Source organism: Sitophilus oryzae, unplaced genomic scaffold (assembly GCF_002938485.1).
Source record: "Sitophilus oryzae breed Bouriz unplaced genomic scaffold, Soryzae_2.0 scaffold_562_pilon_pilon, whole genome shotgun sequence".
Lineage (NCBI taxonomy): Eukaryota > Metazoa > Arthropoda > Insecta > Coleoptera > Curculionidae > Sitophilus > Sitophilus oryzae.
In genome coordinates this window covers 3,056,946-3,080,096 of record NW_022147154.1, presented here as the reverse complement: position 1 = coordinate 3,080,096, position 23,151 = coordinate 3,056,946, and the positions used below count along the sequence as shown (strand labels likewise).

The following is a 23,151-nucleotide window of genomic DNA, read 5'->3' as shown; positions in this document are numbered from 1 at the left end:
TTGAAGGCGGGCAAAGGAAACCAGGTACGTATTCGAATTATTTGGATAAATTATTTTATAACGCTTGTTTCTTACACAATAATTTAAAATTTTTATTTTGTAATCAAATCCCACGGCAAACAAAATTTGCGTTTCATCTATTGTGTGTGTACGGTCATTAATCATGATGCAATGTAACAAAACATAAAACAATAAATAATTAATAAGATGGTTTGACCACTGTGAAGTAATGGAAGTCCACAGTAACATGAACCGGCGCGGTGCCAGGGCGCGGCGGCGCGACTTCAATAAGCAAAAATTAGAGTAAAATCGTTATATCGCATTAAATAAAGAAATAGTACATGATACATGATACAGAGATTACATGATATAATAATTGTTACTACCTATTCTTACTTTTTTACTCTATTATTTTTAAATTGTTTAAAAAATTAATATTGTTAAAAGTGATAAAAATTATATTACTATGTATTATACTGGTGATAGTTAAAGTGCCATAATAGTAGTACTCTACAAACAAAAAATAATTCGTTGAAAAAAAAACACACCAAAATAAAATAAAAAACACTGAGATGTACTAAGATGATATCTTTACTAAAAAGGTATGTACTACATATACGAAGTCAATGGACATACATATAGGCAATAATAATGCATATAAACATTGATTATATTAGATAATAATATTGTTTAAAAAATGGACGATTACGATGGACTACTTAACTTTTAACAGAGATATTTCAAATAGGCATATTTCTAGATTTTCTAGGATCCACCAATTCGGTCAAAAGACATTTTATGTAGAATTCCGTAAGCTGTTTTTTAGTTTTTTTCCAAAAAACTTCATCTTTGAAAATCATTTCGTGTTTAATACCCAAGGGTGTCCACACAGGAAACAACAGAGAGCCAGGGTCACTAAAAACATTGATTATCCCCAAAAAAAAGATATTAATATTTCATAAATCTTGTTATCAATTTACAACAAGTAGGCTTTGGAGCATCCCAAAACAAAAGCAAATGAATAATGGAATTGTCGTAACTAATAAAATGCTATTATATCGCAGCAGAAGTGTCTCAATTTTGTATTTTTTTTTAAAACGTATATTTTACAAATATTTTTTTTATGATGAATGTAGATGATAGGGGTAAGTTTTTACTGTTTTTCTGCTCTTTCACATTTTAATAATATTTTCCCATATTTGTATTAGGGTCATTTTTGTTAAAATATATTTTTCAAAAAAAAACCTTTAAAATTTATGAACGATTTAAAAAAAATGTAGAAATATCGTATTTTTTATACATGTCATTCGCTTAGGTAGTCCTTATTCTTTTATGTCGAGCAAAATAAATCTGCCCCAAACTGCCACCCTGTATGATAGAGCATAGTTTTGTTGGATGCACAGTCCGGCAATAGTGCGTCAGGCATCTGTAGCTTCTAGAATAAAAAACTTTTTTAAGTTTGCAAACTTAAAGTATGTACGAGGATGTATTTCAGGAAAATATTTTAAATTCTATAGGGTGGCTCAAGAAAGTGTGAGTGTATACTCACTCACTGTAACTCTGTATATTGTTGCATTTTTGGCTTCCTTTCTGATCACTTTACATAATCCTAGATAAGATGTAAATATATTTGGATAGTTTCAGAGATATTAATAAATAAATAAAAAATATATATTTTTCAATAAGTTACAAAGTAAGTTGATAAAATATTGCATTTTCAAAATAATAGTTTAAGGTAGAGCTCCTATCATATTTTTATGCAATTGTCTCAAAAGACTTAAAAATCGATTTTTAAGAAAAAACTAGTTTTATAAAAAAGTTAATTACTTTTGACTTTTGAGACAACCTGTATAACAAAATTTTTTACATATTATGATGCTTCTAGGCTCATACATTTTTTGGAAACTAGTTAAGGTGTGACTTTGACCTGAGTCTGCGAAAATATGATTTTTTATGTGGGTTAATATTATAACACCCTGTATAAACCATTTCCTATGCACTAATAATTGTTAATTTTTTCATATTTTGTATTGACTTTGTAATTTTAACACATATTGAATAATATCTACCAGCAAAATAATTTTTTCATAAAATATGGTCCATCGTTGGGATTTTGGGCGCCGTTGACCTTGGATTTATCGAGAGATTCGTAAGTGCAAGTAGTCAATGCACCGCCTTCTGTTAGTTTAAAAGCTACCTCGTCTCTTCGGATTCCCCGCAGGTGTTATAGTTTGTCTAGGGAAGGGCAGCCTTAAGAAAAGCTTATGACTAAATTTTAAGGTTTCTGACATATTCAACATTTTATAAAAATGAAGAATACATTTTAAACTTCAATAAAAGCTATCACTGAATTTACTTGGTATAGCCTAATATGTAGTTAAAATAACCATTGTTCTTTAAATAAAATTAAAACTTGGCCCAAAAAGTTATACAAGGATATACTCAATTAATATTGAACCTTGGTCTCATTTAAAAGCAAGTTAATCTTTTATTTTCAAATGGAACATCCAATATATTATTCCGATATTCAATAGAGAATTCATGTCTCTTCAAAGTACTATTAAGGTTGCCTACCCCTCAGGCAGATATTTGTTACGTTATAAATCCGGTAAATCAACTTTTACAGTTAAGTATGAGTGAGATGTTCATCCAGAATTTAAAATGGAAACTGTAAAAGTTAATTGCGGACGAATGACGTACAATGGTTTATTTTATCCTGTTTGGATAAAATTTATGTTTTTAAATATTTGAATATTTTTAATCCGCTTATGTATATTTTGGATGCTGTTGTATTTACTGGTGGAAACATTGTAAAAAGTATAAACATGAAATTTGAATTTGGTGTAAAATGCATTGGGATAACCACGCAGCACAACTGTTCTAATTTATTTTAATTTTATCTACGTCATTCGAGTCACTTAAAAGTCAGTGTTGTTTAAGGAATTCACTTATATTAAAAAAAATGATAAAATAAAGTCGATACGTATTGAAAATCTAATTCCGAAAGAAGTTATGCAAAAATTTAACGAGGCTACAGAGGGCAATAGAAAAAAAAAAAAATAAATAAAAAATAAAATCATCAGTACGGCAAAATGCTACGTTTAGCTTGTCAAAAATCCAGATTAATTTATTTTCGTATGTTTATTCACACATTGTTTTTCTTATTACATTTGTAGGGCTAATTTTATATATTATAAATTTTTCCGTTTAATTTTAGAAATTCTTAATTTAGAATATCTGTCTTCTTAAAACTAAAAAAAAACTTTCTTGATATTACAGGGTTGGTATAGAAATCAGTGCGATTTCTTGCAAATAAAGGGCTATTTCAAAAAAGGGCAGATTTGGGAAATCTGATTTTTTATACCTGTATCAACACACATTAGGGATTTTATTTTTTTTTGTTTGAGTGCTTTAACATTTGACTTTCACAAAAATCAAGAAAAAGTACGGGAAGGGTGAGAACTACCCCCACCCCTACATAAATTTTAGGAGAAATATTTTTCAACTCAATCGACGACCGTTTTTTTTTCTTAGGATGGTCCTTGTAGTACATGCTACATTTTTTGTCTCTTGTAAAAAAACGTGAATTTCAAAAAATGCGTTTTGTCACATCAAGCTATGGAGGCGGATAAAATATATTAGGTATGCTCTAATAATCTAGTTGGCGAAAAAATGGGATTTTATGTTAGTACCATAAATTATATTTGGCAAAAGGCCTCATAAAAAGCTTAAAAAATAATTAATTTTAAATTAATTAACATTAGGGTTTATTTTTTATTTTTCCCTCTAACGGGCAAACGAAGCACTTTTGTATAAAGGTAAATTATGTGCAATTATTTTGATTCAAAAAATACGTACTTGTTCTAGATCCACGGAATATTGGAACCTGTATATTTTGTAGGTCTGCTTTGGAAAAATAAATTCTCCAAAAAAAATTCTCGAAAACTATGTGATGTGGCTTTTTTTATAAAAGACAAAAAATGTAGTAAATACTAGAATAAATGATCCCTATTTTACAAAAAAAGTCGGTCGTCGGTTGAGCTGGAAAATATTTATACAATTTATGTAAGGGTGGGGGTAGTTTTCACTCTTCCCGTACTTTTTCTTGATTTTTGGGGAAAGACGAATGTTCAAGCACTTAGCAAAACATAGGCACACCGAATCTCATTCAAATAGGAATAACCGTTCTTAAAATATCTAAAAATATCTGTTTATTTTTTCAAAATTTGATGCCCACTAGCGGACAATCGAAGCACTTTTGTACAGAGGTAAATTGTGTCTAATGAACTTATTTCGATTTCAAAAATATGTATTAGTTATGTCGACAGAATATAGGGACACCCTGTATTTATTGTAACAATTGTATTTATTACTGTAAAACCTTACGTATTTTCCGGGCTTGAAATATGTAAAGGCGTGTTCTAAGATATAGTAAAAAATAAAAATTATTAAGAAACTTAAATTTTATTAAGTGCAGAGATAAGTAAAAAAATTGTCCGAAACTTTAAAATGTGTCCCAAGAATTTCAAATGATTTTGAAGCTCCACTGTGTTTATTTTTACAAAGGGAAGCGGAAACCAGGTTCCTTTCCGAAATAATATTTCTATAGCTTACGTCATCAGTTCTCTCGCCGGCTAATTGCGAAAGTCGTTCTGTCTGTTTTCATCATCATTTCCCCGGTTTCCATTAATTCCAGCATCAGTCTTTTACCCCCTTCCATCCCCTCCACCTTTCGGCCTCTTTTTGCGCCTACTACTTTTTCCAGAGCCCTCGAAAAGAACGCAAGAAGGTTCATCCTCTGTTATTTTTTTCAAATATTATTGCTATGACGCCAGTCGCGCCGTTCAAAATGATATATTTTTCATTACTTTGAGTTTTTCCACAGCTTTGTAATTCTCTCAAAAAAAACGGAATGTCAGCAGCGTATGTTAAGGAAATATTAACTCAGCTTTATTCTACCGTTAATTTATTTTTTCATTCATTTACGCTTCTGTAATGTTGTAGTTCCATCTTAGATTAGAGCATCTCCTTGGTCTTTATATGTTTTTCAAGTACAACTGCGTAATGATGAGAAACTTCAATATACGAGTATGCGATATCAACTTTTAGATACGTAATCGAGGGCGCGATTTTTAAATTCAGTATTGTCAACCATGGACATATTCGGCGCCGGGCTGACTAACTGGAACTTAAATTTTCCGCTGAGGATTCAAGAGGTAGCTCTGCTGTAAAAAATGTCAACTCGCCACATTTATTTATTTATTTCCTGACATTGCCATTGGTTTTGACACTTTAGTTTTGTATTACGAGTTTTTGGTTTAAATGAATTGTGTTGTGATATTTTAAGCTTACAAATTTTTACTAGCAGACCTTGCAGTCGAACATTGTTCTTTTTAGAACCTCTTTTAGTTTGAAGTGATACAATACCGGGTGCGTCTCGAAAGTGCCCTAACCTAACCCCTATAACTTTTTTATTATTTCAAATAAAAAAACAATTTTTGGTATGTTAGTATATGACATAAATTAGAATTGATTGACGTATTCAATTGTTTTTGGTCACTTCCTGTTTCACCGGAAATTACTACAACTTTTGATTTTTAAATAGCCCCTCAGTATATTTCTACTTTATTCGATAGAAAATGACACTCTGAATAGAATGACATATCATATATTAACTTTTGACATTTTCGTTTAAAAACAAATTATATTTTAAATTTCAATCCACTGTGTTAAAAACACTCATTTTTAATCAAGGAGCCTTTGAAAAATAGTTTTGATCGTCTAATGTTTTTCGTGTCTTGTCCTGGTCGGTTAAAAGATGCCGGTCGTATTTTTAGTCATATCTCAATTTTTTCAAATGGAACAAGGGTGACTCATTAGCATAATTGGAAAAATATTTTTTTACCTCTAATTTGGTACCACACACTTGGTATTTCGAATCAAATTGTCGTTATGAATCTCATGTAATAATTTAAAATAAACCATATGCGAATATGACAAAAGTTGACATATGATATGTCATTCTATTCAGAGTGTCATTTTCTATCGAATAAAGTAGAAATATACTGAGGGTGCTATTTAAAAATCAAAAGTTGTAGTTACTTCCGGTGGAACTGGTGACCAAAAACAATTGAATACGTCAATCAATCCTAATTTATGTCATATACTAACATATCAAATTTCGTTTTTTTACTTGAAAAAACTTTTGAGACACACCCGGTATACCTTAATAGTAGTTGCAAAAAACGCATCGCAACCTTATTAGAATATTTTGAACGGAAAAGCGGTAGTAATAGCCCTTTATATCACTTAAGTGCTGTTAAGGAGGTGTATATTATTGATGTAAATCATAACAGTTTATATATTTACTAGCGTGTACCAGCGACTTCGTTCGCGTCGAATTAATCATTTGTAATGGTGATGATAAAGCAAAGCAAGAATTTCCATTAACATAAAAACTGGATAAAATTTTCTCACATTTATGTCAGCATGAGAAAAAACAATGTGGCGATATTATTATATAACTTGGTAATATTTGAGGGGTAGTTTCAACTCGTTGGAATTTGACATTCGAAAAATCCATTTGCCAAAAATATGCTTTTTACGTCAAGCAGTTTAAGCAGAATCGTGGTTAAGAAATTACCCAACTCTTTGGAACACCCTGTATGATTTTTTAAAAAATTTCAAAATATGTAAAAAAAAACAAATAAATTATGCTTGTCCAAGCGTTTTCCCGAAAGACTAACCGTTTTTTAAATAACAAATAGGTATTGTAATATTTGAGGGGTGTTTTCACCCCCTTGGAATTTGAGATTCGAGAAACCCCTCCTTATCGAACCTCTACCCCCCACAGTCAATCCGTTTGCAAAAAATCAGCTTTAAACGTCAAGCAGTTTAAACAGAATCCTGATTACTCAATGGTCATATTTTATGAAACACCCTGTATAAATTTATAAAAAATCTTAAAATATGTAAAACAACAAAATAAAATATACGTCTTTAAGAGATTTTCCGAAAAAACGGTTTTTAAATAAAAAATATTTTAATATTTGAGGGATAGTTTTACCCCCTTAGAATTCGAGTTTCGAAAAATCCCTTCTTATCGAACCTCTACACCCTAAAGTCAATCTGTTTTCCAAAAATCAGCTTTTTACGTCAAGCGCTTTAAGCAGGATCGTGATTAATCAATGACCAGATTTTTCGAAACACCCTGTATACATTTTTAAAAAATCTTAAAATATGCAAATAACAAAATCAAAGATACGTGTTTAAGCGTTTTTTCGGAAAGTTGACCGTTTTTTAAATAAAAAATATTGTAATATTTGAGGGGTGGTTTCACCCTCTTGGAACTGGAATTTCGAAAAATCCCTTCTTATCGAACCTCTACACCCTAGAATCAACCTCTATGCCAAAATTGAGCTTCTTACGTTGAGTGGTTTGAGCAGGATCGTGATTAATCAGCATGCCAGTCACTTAAGGATTTTATATATTAGTAGTATAGATAATTAACTTATTCTTTTTTCTTAAAATATTTTGATTAAAAGAAAATATTACAGTTGAGGGTTGGAACGTTTGGTGTTACACAGTAAAATAAAACACTAAATCACCACAATACACCAAAACACTTTTACTTTTACACTGGACGCGCGTTTCGCTAACCATGTTAGCATCTTCAGCAGATGATTATAAACTAAATAGTTTATGATGATGCTAACATGGTTAGCGAAACGCGCGTCCAGTGTAAAAGTAAAAGTGTTTTGGTGTATTGTGGTGATTTAGTGTTTTATTTTGCTAAAAGAAAATATGTATAATTGGGCAACGTTGTGGTGGTCAAGCTAAATCACGTGACTAAAAGTGTATTTAGTATGATCTATAGATCATTTCCTTCTGATTTTTATTTTAATTTCACAGCTTGTTTCACAGCTATAAGTCATGACTGGTACTATCAAATGATCTATGATTCTCTTTAGATGGAGTTACATACATTCCGGGCTTTAAAGATCAATGTTTTGAGATTGGAGTTAATCTTTTTAATTTAAAGAGAGTGATAGAAAGATTGAGATTAAATCTCTGCAATACAAGATTGTATAGTAGTTTAAGTTGGTTTATTGATTAGAACATTATTGGATACGCCACTGTGACAGAAACAAATTACCTGTCTCATAAAAAATTTTTGTAACCATTACCAAAACCTCAAGAAAATTTAAACCATTTAACTCTTCTCTCTCTCCGTTTCTTTTATGCTTAATAAAAACTTTCATAAATCATTTCTCCTTCGGATTTTCGTGTTTCGTCGCACTGACGACCCCTCCATCTTTATTCCTTGCTTTGGATTTGTTTTGATCCAATTTTTGTTTTGCCCGAACGATTACGGTAACATTAAATACCGATTTGTAATCAACACCTTTTAATTTTCATGGTAGCAATTTTATTAAATGCCAAGAAAGAAAAAAACAGTATGTGCACTACTTGCGCATCAGAGGTGCGCATATTTTAAGTGAAACTTCTTACTAACAGCTATTAAATTGAAAGATTTGAAGGATATGTATTTTTTTTATGAATGATTTTTATAAACTTTGAGTTAATATAAAACCGTATATTATCTAGCTTTATCATTTTATAATGTTTTTTTATTTTTTATTAAAAAACGATAATTCTATCACCCGGTCGGATAGCCCTGGCAGCTGTGGCCATTAAACCAAAATATTGCTACATCTATATCTCTGACTACTACTAACCAACTATTTGTTTTGTGTGATCTGTGGTGTGTTTTACAGTATTTTTTTTACAGTAATTTTATTAAATTATACGGATATTCTAATTGATTATTGGTTTGAAATAAATATGACAGTGTCCTCCAATGAAAATACGAGTTACTAACTCTAAATTCTAATTCTGAGCTGGCAAATGAGCTCGATGCTTTACTTAGACCGTTATTCAGAAGCTACAAACCTGTCGATGAAAATATGCATGAAAATCTACTTCCTAGGACACAACCAGAGGATATTGGTACACATCAAGGTTGGTACAGTATCAAGTTTATTATAGTGATTTTCTTAGCCGCTTATGGCACAGATCGTCACCCAGAGATGCCACAAGCTTATTTGTCATCGGGGTAGATTATCACGATATAGCGGGGTTAAATTGTTTTATAAAGGGGGTAGACCCGGGTGCCCGGGTAGACCGACTCCTAATGGGTGGGTATGGTAACAGTGCCGTTACTACTTTTCCTCTCGCTAGCTCGTGCGTCACGGCCGTCATTCAATACCCTGTGTCACGGCCTTGAATTTTTGCTTCCAATGCGCGTAAAGAAGTTTCACTTCAAAAACAATACATTTATCAATTCTCATTTTTAGTTGTAAATTTTCTTTTGTGTAAAAAAAAAATTGCACATATCAAGTGTTCAAAAAAGTGCCTTAATTACAGGGATTGATTTTATCATCACTTTCTACCCCTTCTCAGCTAAATAATCATCATTACTGAACCCTAATCATTATTATATCTACGCTTTTCGATATAAAATGAGCAATAAACGTTAGTGAAATTAATTAAGCCTGGATGTTTGCACAAACTTCATCTCGTTTTAATAGTTCCGCCTAAAGTAAACTAAATAAAGCTTTATAAGTTAGCTAACACAGCTATACAGCTCTAAGTGTAGTTAAGATATGTTTCTCAAAATTAATTAAGAGACGTTTATATTGGATGAAGAAAAAATGGGAAAGCCGTTGCAAGAGATTTTAATTCATTTAAATATTTTTGATAAAAAGTATACAGTATGTTCTCGGATTGTCTTTACAAAAAGAAGACCTTTTTTATTACTGACCATTTTGAGAAAAATGATTAGTTCCTAAAAATTTTTGCATGTTCTAAAATGGTTTATCAACTTTAGACTATTCCATATTTCCATACCGTTTTAGAGAAAATAAAAAAAAACATGAAAGTATAGTTGAGTTTTTAGTTAGTACTAAAAATCAAAAGGCGTTACTATGGTGATATAATTTCGATTTCATTTCTTAGCCGATCATACCAACAGGTATGGTAGGCTATTAAGATCGGCAAAAAAAGGTTTTTTAATTGCACTCAAAATGAGTTATTTGGATCATAAGGACCTAAATACAAAATATTTTCATGGTGTCTGTCTGTCTGTCCGTCTGTCTGTAACACGATAACTCAAAAACCGCTAAACCGATTTTAACCAAATTTGGCACAAAAATACTGTGGCACCAGAGAATCTGGCTATTAGTTTTGGTGGGGGTGGGGAGTTTGTAAGGGGGTATGGGAGGGGGTTAAAAATTTAGAAAAATCGTAACTCCAAAATTACAGTAGCTAGCAAAACGCGGTTTTCAATTTAAGATTAGGAATAATATTTGCAACAAAATTTGTCGCAGTTTTTCAGATAAAAAAAATTGGAAAAATTCCTTTACTTTAAAACTAAAAGAACTGCCTACAAACTTTTTATTAACATATCTTAATATGGGCGGCTATACGTGCCTCCCGGTGCCAATTTTTTTAAATTAATTATAAAATTTTCTTCGAAAAAATGATGATTGATGATGATGATTTGGCACAAAAACATTTAAAATTTATGATTTCAGTCTATTAACTATTTAGTCAAACTGTTCAATTTATGTCAATGATGACAGGTATTGATAATTAGGATTTCAAATATCTCGAGAACTATTACACGTAGCGATTTTTATTAAGAGACCTTTTTTACGATAAAAAAGTCGTAAATGTATATATTTTTTTACTTAGTAGTTTTATACAGGTACGAACGAAAATTTATTACACTTCAAACCAGTTAAAAATATGTAGGTGGCGCCCTCTACAAGTAGGAGTCATATTGATATCAAAATCAAATTTCTCGTACCAAAAAACTCCCAGGCACTAAATTTCAGCTAAATATTGACGTTACGTCAGAAATTATTTAGAAAAAATTGAAATAAAAATGAAACTTCTACACCCTGTATCTCCAAAACTAATCATTTTAGGACATACATTTATAAGATGTTTTTTTACTTTTTTTATCTGCACAATGTGCTGCCGAAGTTTCCGGAATACAGTTCGGACCACCCTGTATTTTGCTGCTGTTAAAGTATCACTTTTTTGTATATTCTTTGAGTATAACAAATATCACATTACTATACATGGTACAGTATCTGTAGTCACTAAATAAATTTTGGGGTTCTTTAACATTTTAAAACAGCAAAAAATATGACGTTAGTTAAAATTCTATTAATAACAATATACTCGAGAATTAAAACAAAATTATATAACCATAGAGACGTTTTGAATTTTTGGATTTAGAAATTCAACTATATTTTCATATTTCCTTTGATTTTTTCTAAAACGGTATGGGAATTTGGCACAGTAAAAGTGGGATTAAACCATCTTAGAACAAGCAAATGTCGTAAATTGTAAAGACAATCAGGGGACATATGACATGATTTTTAGGAAACATTTCTTCAAAACATTTTTTCGTGGGTAAAAAATCATAATCAATTTCGTGTAGATTTTTTAATATTCTTTCAGAAACAAACGGTTCCCCGTTATGTTTAGGCGTACTGTTTAGTCTAGAAGACTAAATATTATTTCAAACAATTTTGTAGAGTAATAGTGATAGGCTCTGTTGACAGAATAAACTCATCGAATATCGACAATAAACCCAAAATAGAATGTTAAGCAGTGAACAGTAAATAGAGCAATTTCCTTGATAAAATAATACAGCCGTACTTTTGACGCTCTCTATTACCTCGAGGATGTTGATGCTGAAATAAACAGTACACATAGACGTATAGTATTCTAAATTGTTTTACCATATACTCATAAATAAATATAATTTAGCTGTGCTTGTGAGTTATATATCTTATTTTGAAATCTATCCTTATAGGACCAACAAAAATTCTATTAAATGTAAAATGTTCTTAAAGTTAAATATGAAAAGTTGAAGTTAAAAGTTCAATTTTGCAGTTCTTTTTCAGTGCCTTACGTGCATTTTTTTTCGTTTTTATATAACTATTAGTTATATTAAGTCTACCATTGTCTCTGTGCAGTTAAAGGTCCAAAATCGAATATTATATATTGTCAAATGGTTTAAGAGTGAGAAAAAAGATTGGAGAATGTTATCTAGAAAATAGAAGAGGACCACGATAGATCTGTAAGGGTCGCAGTAGAACAGACCAGGATCTCAATCCGATTGAGCCTATGGAAGGAACTTAAAAGAGCACTGTGTTATTGAGCTATGCAACCACAAACTATGGAGGAGTTACGGATAACACTGACAGAAGAATATTACCGTTAATTGAAGAAATAAGAAGATGCGTAACCTTATGAGCGATTCCGTGGCTCAAAACCAGTCCGAGATGTAGCTGGTGTTACCGTCAGCCTGTCCGAGAATTTCGAGATTTAGTTCAGCTCTGCGCCGCTGTGCGCTGATAGTCGTTTACAGCGCAGTGGATAAAGAATACTATACCGTAGTTCTACTTTCAGTCGATAGAGTGAGTGGTTGCCGGAAACAGTGTTGCCAGAACTACTGATTAATCCGTAGATTTACGGATTTCGGCTACAGTACCTTAATAATACGGATTTTCTCTCATTAAACGATTTACTGCATCCTTAGTCTTTAACGTTTTTTTTTTAATTTAGTATAGAGTATCCAATGCAGTATAATATGAAGTTATGACAATAGTCACCAAAACCATCTCGTCATATTAAAAAATTACATCAAAAGTATTGATAACTGAAAAAATTGCAAATTGATCGTTATTAGTTCATTTCGCTCTTAAAAATTAACCAAATGATGTATTGACATGAATCAAAAAACAAAATGCTCAGGAGTCATGGTTCTGACCGTAAAATTATATTTTAGGAAAATATACACACGGAATTTTTGCAGGGTGTTTTAAAGTTAAGGTAAAAAAACCACCCCTCAATTAACCCTGTATAATATGCCAAATACTAAACTTTATAAAAAGCTGAGTTTACGAAGTAAAGTTGATATAATTATATACAGGTCTCTAAAAAAATCATGAAAATAGAGCTAATAATAACAAAAATATAACAGTTTAAATTTGACCAAAAATTTCTCCGTTGCGTTTTTTTGCATCTGAGTGTACAAACTACGAAAATCGGATAAAAAGTTATAAAATATGAAAGTTGAGAAAAATTTTAGGGATGTAGCATTTTTTGCTGGGGAACGTATACATTATTAATTTAAATAATCTATAGATACAGATCTACCAGCTATCATTTAGTCCCACCTTCTCCAACCTTAATATATTTCACCTTCTTATTTCCATACCCCTTACGTTGAAAGGAATAATAAATTTGAGCTGGTATAAAGGCTAAATAAACATCTCGATAAATAACCAGGTTTATGTTTCGGTTCATTAACGTTTAGGGGGGTAAATTGGGGGCGGACAGGGAAGGGTGGGAGAAGGGGGATTTATCGACAATTACGCCACTCCTCCAAACTGTAAACCCTCCAAAAATATTTTGTTTCCTGTTCTTCTCGCTTCGCATTAAATTATTTTGCTTGTAGATCACCTGGGAGAGGGTCGTTTTTTTATTGAAGTGGTGATTCACTCCATGAATTCAGCGAATAATAAATTTAAATTAAATATAATAAATCTTCATTTTAATTGACTTATATACAATTACGGATTTCGATCTTTGAATAGGAAGATTTCTTTTGTCTATTTCTTTTAAGTCTTTTCAGGGTTCCGAATAAAAAAGTAGATCCGATCATAAAATCTTGAAAATCTCAGGATTTGTAGAAAATATAATGTACTTTCTTTCTTTATTCATATGTAGGTTTTATAGAATAGTTTTTATTCTTGGTTTTATTGCATTGTAAATTTTCGCTATGTATTTCACGCCATCCCGGTTACAGTTCATGTTGATCGTATTAAAATAATATTGACATCGTGGCTTTGTCCATAATATATAAGTAAGTATTTTAGTTTTTTGCTAGTGCAGTTATTGAAACTATAAAACACTCAGGTAAGAGGTTTGTGTGATTAACGCTGTTTCGGGTAGTAAAAAATAAGTGAAAAAGAATCCTAACTAGGCGTCGCGCATCGTGTTGTGTTGTGACAATTTCAAATGTTTATATATAATAAAATTGAGGAAAATATGTTAATGCGTAAAGGAGAGCGTAATTAGGGCGTTGTTGGCTACAATAATATTCAATAACTAAACTTTCCGGGATATTTAACTCTCCCGAAACAAAATTTTATAGCTTCACAATTTCTCGCACCGATTTGATCAAAAGCAAAAATGGATTCAAGCAGTTCGACGAAACAAGTGAGTAAACAAAGTGCTGGTTACATAATGAGAAAATTAAATAGACATACAATATAATCTGCAATATTAATAGTACGCTTTTTTAATCAACTAGTGATTAAATGTTTTATGAATATCTTCTGAAATTATAATTATGTACCTTTAAAAAATTTCGCTATTGCCGAAATAGCCGCAATTATGACCCCATTAGTAAAACCAGTACGTAAAACTATGCTCGCTACCGTAATCGAACTCATCTAAAAAGTTTTTTTAGTTGGAATAATAAATTATAATACAAGTCAGATATTCTGAAGATATCAAAATATTTACTTTTAGAATTTTCACAGATTTTACTTCCTAACAGTTTGAGAATAATTATATAAGAATTTATTCGTATACTCGCTATTTAAAGCAGTGTATTTGTATATGTTACTGTAAATGTCCGAAATGCGGTAAAATCTAGGTTTTACCGTATTTCGAGATGGTTAGCGTGGTTATCTGGGGGGTGTTAATTCATTGGTAAATCCTAGGTTTAGCGCGCTTATCCTAGGTTTTACCGCGCTTATACTAGGTTTTACCGCATTTGGGACATTTACAGTAACATATATACTAGTTGTTTACGATATTCTCCGATGGTGGCAGCACAGGCGGAGAATGTACGAAGCCTATACTATTCAGATTTTAAAAAATTTCTTTTTTCATCTGTAGTGTATGCATATTATTGATTGTATTAATAAAGAAATGCCGGTGTCAGATGACTCAGATGTCCGATAAGCGAAGAAAAAAGATAAACAAATCGGGTTTTTGTGTTGGCCGTGACAAGGAACGACATTAGATTTTCTGACACCGGCAAGTGAGAATATCAAATAAAAGAATTTTATTTATAACCATAAATGAACCCCACACGGTACACCATCCTTTTTTTCAAACCATTTTTTATGGTGGTAGAATTTTTCTTTACTTTTACTGCTGTACCTACAAGGTCAAACCGATTTATATCTCCTCACAAATACTATCTGAAAATAATGCATAATGCTAGTGCTTCATTTAAACGACTTTATTTTTTATATTACAAAGAAGCAATTATTCATAATAAATTTTTAAGTATCTACTTTATGAATAATACACTATTATGTATGAGAACTCTTTTACATTAAAAGCTTTGTTTTATACTGAAAAAATCCTCTTCTCGTTGACGATTTAGATGTCTAAATTAGGTGTTCTTTTTATCCCTCCTGCAGAGAGCCCATCTTTCTGGTCCCATATGCATTGCAAATTCATAAAACAACGTTAAGCCACACCGCTTCCAAAATCCTGAAATATGAACAGCGGTCTGCAAAAATGAACTGTTTCTCTCTTTCTCCCTTTTTAAAAGTCGGTCTAACTATTAAAACCCACACATGCCCAGCGTGGATGGATAAAAAAAGAAGCTCTATCGTATATTCAAACATATACCTACCTACATTTTGAATCATTGATATACGGTCTGTTTCGCGTTATCCAATTACAATTACGTTTTCAACCATTCATTATTTTTTGGCGTGTTCGTAGCGGTGAACCAAGTTGCTATTCGCTCGTTTTTTATCATGTAATGTATCGATTTTAATTGCAAGATTTAATTACTGTGTTCTTAAAATTTAATGCGGCAGATGTAACAAAACAGCAAAAGTTATTTGGTTTTGAGTCATACTATTCGATTTTCTATAGAGAGAGTGTCCCTACTGCGTATTTTTGAAATCAAAATATGTTCATTGGACTCTGTATATTTTGACGAAACAATCTGTATATTTTTTTTTATCAAATATATATCTCATATATCTCTTCCTGTTTTCGTAGAAAATGCATTTTCTTATAATTTAGACCTCATTTATCAATATACTCATGGAATACTGACATTCTAGATTTTTTAAAGCAACAAATGTACAAAATGTACAGGTGCCGAAAACGATAATATTGCAAGCCCATTTGTTTACAAAAAGAAAACTAATTAAATCTTTGTAAAAGAGTATACCAACTAAATATACAACCATTATTTTCCATATATTCCTTCGAAAAATTAGTTAATTACATGTTTAATTATTTTAGTTAATAAATTATTCTACATAAATGTGGATTCGAATCAGAGATTAATATAATAATAAGTTATGAAAATATACATATCTGTTGTTATAAATATGCTTTCGTCAAAAAATGATATAAAATTTATAAGGAGTTACTTTTTACCGCACTGTCTAATACACATTCAAAATTCAGTTTTTTAGTTTTTGGAGCAATTATTATTAATCAACGCAAACGGTCAATTAATGTAGTTTGAATACTGAGTTTTTTATTTTTTTAATAAAGCGAAATATATCGACAATATTAGTATCTGGTACTATTTGAAAATTTGTTACAATTTAAAAATAATCTAAAATATCAATATTCCATGGGTATATTATTGATAAAAGGGGTCTATTATATATCTCAATTATAAGAAAATGCATTTTCTACAAAAACTTGAAGAGATAGGTAAAAATGGTATGATACAATTTGATAGAGAATTAAATTGTGACTCTGATCCTCGTACAGGGTGTGTTCCATTTAAATTAAGTTAAATTAAGTTATTGCCGTTTAAAGCTACTGATTATTTAAAATAAATTTTTAGACACTCTGTATAAGGTAGTATAATTTTTATTATACTACATATAAAATTGTTACACAGTATTTTGACAAAACCGTAAATATTTCAAAAACGGTAAGATTAAAATGCGGTAAACCTTAATCAAACTTACCTTTATTTTATTCGTAGAAACGTAATAATATACAGGGAGGTAATAATATACATGGAGGTAATAATATACAGGGAGTTACATTTAAAAAAATAAAGCTATCCTATTTTTTTATTTATTTGCCATTCAAAAATCAAAAGTTCAGTTTTGTTCACAGGAAGTGAGCAAAAACAATTGAATACGTCAATCAATCCTAACTTATGTCATATACTAACATACCAAATCTCGTTTTATTTTCTCAAGAAATAAAAAAATATAGAGTGGCTCACACTTTCGAGACACACCCGGTATACTTATAAATGGCCATATCTCAAGATAATATGGATAATTTTTCAAAACACAAAAATGTAGTAAATACTAGGAGAACTGTTTTACAGAAAAAATATCAGTCGTGGAGTTTTTTTCAACAATATTTCTAATAAAATTTATGTGGGGTACGCGTAGTTTTCACCCTTCCCGTACATCATCAGGCAGACTTTGCTGTCTCCTTCGATCTGACATGCAAAGCGCAGTAATCGTATCTGAGTACCATAGGTACTATTATAGTCAGTAGTAGTATATTAGTCAGACCGAAGGATTCAGCAAAGTTGGCCTGATGATGGTGATACATCCCCGAAACCGGTCGTCGGAAAGCTGTTTCCTTCAGTCTGATAAACTTAATGCAGAAATTAGCACACTTGGAGGGGTCAAGGCCTTTTTATACTTCTGTATATACTATGTATTTTTTAAAATTTATCAGTCAAAATAACCCCAAAGTGTATAATTACAAATCCAAATACACGAAAACAAACCAGAAGCTATAATTTTAGCTGCGCATTTCTCAGACACTATTACTGTTGCTATTTTTCATTCCTTAGCGAACGAAATAACCTAGAATTATTATTGTCTGACACTTTACCCTCACCCTTCTTTATTTACGATCTTGTGTTTCACCCGAAGTCACCATTAATGGTAAAAAGTATTTTCGGCGCTACGTAACATTAGTAAAGCTTTATTAAGGCTACATTTACACTATTCTACTATAATAGTGTCAATATTTTTCATTTTAAAACTCATATAGCGGAACCGGACCGGGTTAAACGTATAGGGGGAACGTTGTTGCCAAATATTACAGCATTGTCCTAATTGCGTCCATATATTTCAGTTTAAAACTCGGCGTATGTCTGGGGCCTTAGCGCGGCCCGCTGTTATTGGATTAAAGCTATTGTGAGGCCCGCTTTTGCTTTTCATTTTGGTACGGCGGAAAGGGACAAATATTGCCGCCGTTCGGGGAATCGAGAAAGGTTTTATTAAATTGGTTTGGTTAAGAGTGAATTTGGCAAAATTGGGCCATTGCTGCTTCGGCCCTGTACGATACAAAACCTAATAAAAATAATACGTTTTTTTGATTAACTTTCCCTTACGTGTCTCGAATATTGTATAAGACAAATTGTGTCAGTGTGACATTTTTTGCGCTGACAAAATATCCAGAAACATAAACAGATAATAGAATTAAACACACAAACAAAAATCAGCAAATAAACAGGTAACATAGTAAGTATTGTATGTGATCTGTGATAATTATTGTTATTTATATTAAACGAATATATAAATATATTTTGTATTGTGGGGAGGTGACCGGTGGCGAAGAGCTGCAGTTCTCGTCTACCAATCTGAAAGTTGTAAGTTCGAATCCTACAGTCGGCATTTCATCAGCCGACCATTTTTAATATGATAAAAATAGTTTGGGTCCTATCTAGGTTGACTCAGCCTTAAATGACTACTTGGGATTCACAATCCTGAGGTAATAATAGGCGGTTGAAGCGTAATGCTAGCCACATTACCTTCCATGTATACCGAACGGTTCTAGCAAGGTAAGCTGTACCTTGCTACTCCCAAGGCGTTAAACGCTATATACGGGAGCTATAATTATTATAAGTATACTTTGTATTGCCTTCCTTGGCTCCTATAACTGCCTGAGACGTCCGTTCATACTGTCAACGAGGCTGCCATATTGCGTTATCCTCTCACATTCTGCTTTAAGGACCAAGCAAAGTTTATTTAATAAAACTGGTATCGTATTGCGACCTCTCTCTCCTGTCAAGCATTTTTCAAACGTGTTTTATAGGGTTCAGATCTGTCGAACATGCCGGAAAGTTCATAGCAGTATACAGGGTGATTCAGATTTTACTAGAATAACTTCAGGTATCGATAGAACAAACCGAAATAATGGTAGTTTGTATTATAAACCATACTCCAAAAACGCTTCCGCTTGGAGTAAAATGGCGCTAACATTTGAATTATTTTTCATATGGCATGCTGCTAATTAAGTAACAATTTTCGAACGCAGTTGAGCTATGTCCGGAATTTTGTGGAATATCTCGAAAACTAAGCGACATATCAAAAAAAAAAAATTAAGAACAAGAAAAGTTAGTAAAAAGACGGAAGGTATCAGAAAAAAATACAAATTTATCCAGTGGCGTGAGACAAAAAAAGTTCGACAAGGTTCCGTGCAGTTGACACTCACAAAAACAACACCCTGTATAGCAATTAATCCAATTTTTTTCACACATATCAGCCACGTTGCCCTTAGTATTCAAACAAACACTTGCGTATTTAGATCCTCTGGCTTACGAGTAATAAAATAAAAACCGAAAAATAATTCAAATCTTAGTGCCATTTTACTCCAAGCGGAAGTGTTTTTGGAGTATGGTTTATAATACAAACTATCATTATTTCGGTTAGTTCTATCGAGAGATACCTGCAGTTATTGTAGTAAAATCTGAATCACCCTGTATAATCCACAATAATCAACTAAGACACCTTGTCACATCGAAAAATAACAAAAAAGGGATGATAATAATTAAAAACAATGCAAATTGTTGGTGGCAACTTCGTTTCGCCCTTAAAATTTAACCAAGGCATGATCCAAGAAACAAAATGCTTCAGAAACATAGGTCTGAAACAAGAACGGTTAACCTAATAGGACTGCTCATTCAGCCAAAAGTGTCCGCCAGGTGCATGCGAAAACTACTCGCTTTGTGACGTCATTGTAGCCCTTGTCATGGTTATTAGTCCTTATCCGGCAACCAATAATACACACACGTGTGTTATTGGTTACCGAATGCAAAACGTTCATTATTTAGTTTATTTATTTAAACACCTTATATGTATGCAGTATAGAAAATCAACTGTATAAATCGTATTAAATACTCGGATAATGCATTTTTAAGAACAGCAGTTCCCAGCATCACCTTTTGTAAGCATTCTGTTTAGAGTACTTCCATATTTTGCTTTAAAATAATTAATAAACAAAATCGTGGGCACTTAGTATGCACTTTGTCACAATCCACAACACAAAATGAACGTATTTATACACTCTACAGCTCTAAAAACTTTAAAGACACCTTTTTCACATTTAAAATTGACAAAATAATTAACTCAAAATTTCTCAGCTGTTATTTTTATAAGTTTACCACACGCAACTAATAATACCCACTATCATGATAAGGCCACGAAGGCTTTGACAAGGGCTACAATGACGTCACAACTGTCAGCTGAAGCGCGGGAAGAGGTGAACGTACGTCTTATGAGGATGAGCAATCCTATTAGTTTACCGTTCTTGGGTCTGAAACGTCTGAAACGTCCGAAAAATTATGTTTTAGGAAAATTTGCTAACGAAATTATTGCACAGAGTGTTTTAAACTTTTTGGTAAAAAACAACCCTTCAATTAACCCTGTATAATAAGCCAAATACTAACATTTTTAAAGAAACTAAGTTTATGGATTAAAGTTGATACATTTATATACAGTTTGATAAAAACTTCATCAAAATTGGGCTAAAAATTAAAAATATATCACTTTAAATTTGACAAAAATATTTCCGTTGCGTTTTTTTCGCCCGGCATAATAATTATTCTAGAAGTCTAAACAGAAAATATAATCTACGCAAAGGACAGTAAATAAACAGTAAAAGTTACTTACAGACAACGTTAAGCTTGAAGGAATCTTCTTGTCCTCCGTCAGACAGCTTGGGATTTTCGCCTATGCATTTAAGAATAGTTCCATCATCCTCAGGGACTGGAGAAAAGGACACCGAACTCACTAGAGTGTCGTTTGAATTCTCCTCATGAAACTGAAAGAGTTTTTTTATTCTACAATAAACAGTTATTTTCTTAACATTCGAAAGTATCTTTTAGAGACAAAATACTATGACGAAATATGATTTGATGTGTATATGATTTGAGAAACATGGTATTCATGGATTTACTGATATTATTTATTAAATATGTACCTTGCCTCTCCTGAATGGTCTATTTTCCCTAGTCCAGTGAATGATGGCTTTTGGTCTAGATCCAGAGACTTCACAATGAATAGTGATTTCTTCGTTTGCTATTAGCTGTCTTGGTTTCATTGGTATGACTGCACTTAATGGGCGAACTGTAAAATATATTATATATTAGAAATTACTACGATTCAAATAATAAGAGAAAAATAATAAAAACAAAATAACAGTTATTAGAAATATTTACTAGTAGGTCTATGACATGTCACTAATTGAAATACTTTTAGATATACGAATAATTTGTTAAAGGGGGAATTTAGGATAAAATTATATATTTTTTATTAATTTTAATCAATTTGTTTTCATAGGTCCTAACTTGATATTATTATAAAGATAGAAATATATAACAGTGTATCATAACATTACAAATTGTGAATAAAATGGTGTGTGCACTATGTGCGCATATTTGAAGAGAAACTTCTGTCCGTCGCTCAAATAGCCTACCCACCAAATTTGGTCGCGATCGGACGACATCGATTTTGACGTTTTTTACTTCAAAAGTAACTGTCATAGTGTCACGTGTCGTACAGGGTCAAGTTGGCCTTGGTCCAATCAATCGACATACCAAATTTCATTTAAATCGGACGATTTTTTCGCCATTGATGATGGGGTTTTATAGTGCACGAAACGTCTTCAAAATATCATGACAAGATGGGGCTCTTCGAACCCTATCTGCATTCCGAGTTTCAGCTCCCTAGCTCACATAGGCCCGACTTACGACGCTCCAAAGATCCATCTCAACTTCCTCGTTGGCTTACCACCTTTTCGATCGTTACTACTTATGTGGCGTGTATCATGTAACGTGTGACGTGTAAAAAGTTTCACTTTAATAATAAAAAAAACTAGCATGTAAATAAAATTACTTTAGAATTATTTGTATAAATAAGACATTGTTTGTATTTTTAATAAAAATAAACAAATTGTTGATGTTGAAATGTACACTGAATGAGTTTATTTAATAGGAATGATCCTGTGAAAAGAAGCTTTTCTGAACGTCGAAAGCGTTCCCTTTCGCTGATTGGACAGAGAAAAGTAACTATAAAGGAAAGGAAGATTGTTTTATGCTAAATTAAACTTCGAAATTTAATCATAGTAGATAGAATGAAAACATTTATTTATCTTATATTCCGCTCTCCTTGCAACGGAGAAAATAATGAATGAAACTTAAGATGGAAAAGGATAACTTGTAGAAAATTTTATGTACTTTTATAGAGAATCAAAGACTTTTGAATTTGTAAAAAACTGATTTTTTGAACTCACTAATAGTACTGGTAATAACAAAATACCTTATATTCGTTATTTAATTAGTTAATAAAAGTTATTTAATCAAAACTGGTGAAATTGAAAAAACAGAAACCATTTTACTTCTCGTAAAACATCCACCCAACGATTTTTCCTGATTGAAAATCAACGACAAGTATAAATCCTTCATATCACCTCCAACGTATCATTCCTCTAGGCTATCGTCAGGATCCTCCAACGAGATATAAGCCTGGAATCTCCTACTGTTCTAAGTGGCGATGGAAAAAATGGCAGAACGGCCAGGCCGACAGAAATGTGAATTGATGGAGGAAATGGAGAACATATATTATAATAAGCTGTCAAGTCGGCTGAGCAGAACAAATGAATAACGATCAGCGTCCGAATAAATCGTCGAGTATGGTGGGGGGAAGGTCAACTGTACGGGGCGGGAAAGGGGAAAGGGATGAGTAAGCACAGAAGAAAGGTGAGGAAGAGATAAACAAACAGAAATTTTAGTTTATTAAAATATAAATA

The 23,151-nt window shown here is 31.9% G+C and overlaps 1 protein-coding gene across 1 annotated transcript in view; it reads right to left on the bottom strand.

The window, feature by feature from the left end:
- LOC115887301 (hemicentin-1-like) overlaps positions 1-23,151 on the bottom strand; it is a 662,438-nt gene that overhangs the window by 58,113 nt on the left and 581,174 nt on the right. The window contains exons 6-7 of the mRNA XM_030906694.1: positions 21,325-21,470; positions 21,015-21,165 (exon numbers count right to left, since the gene is read on the bottom strand). Of these exons, the coding sequence (XP_030762554.1) occupies positions 21,015-21,165; positions 21,325-21,470 (297 nt within the window). The remainder of the gene's footprint in view (positions 1-21,014; positions 21,166-21,324; positions 21,471-23,151) is intronic.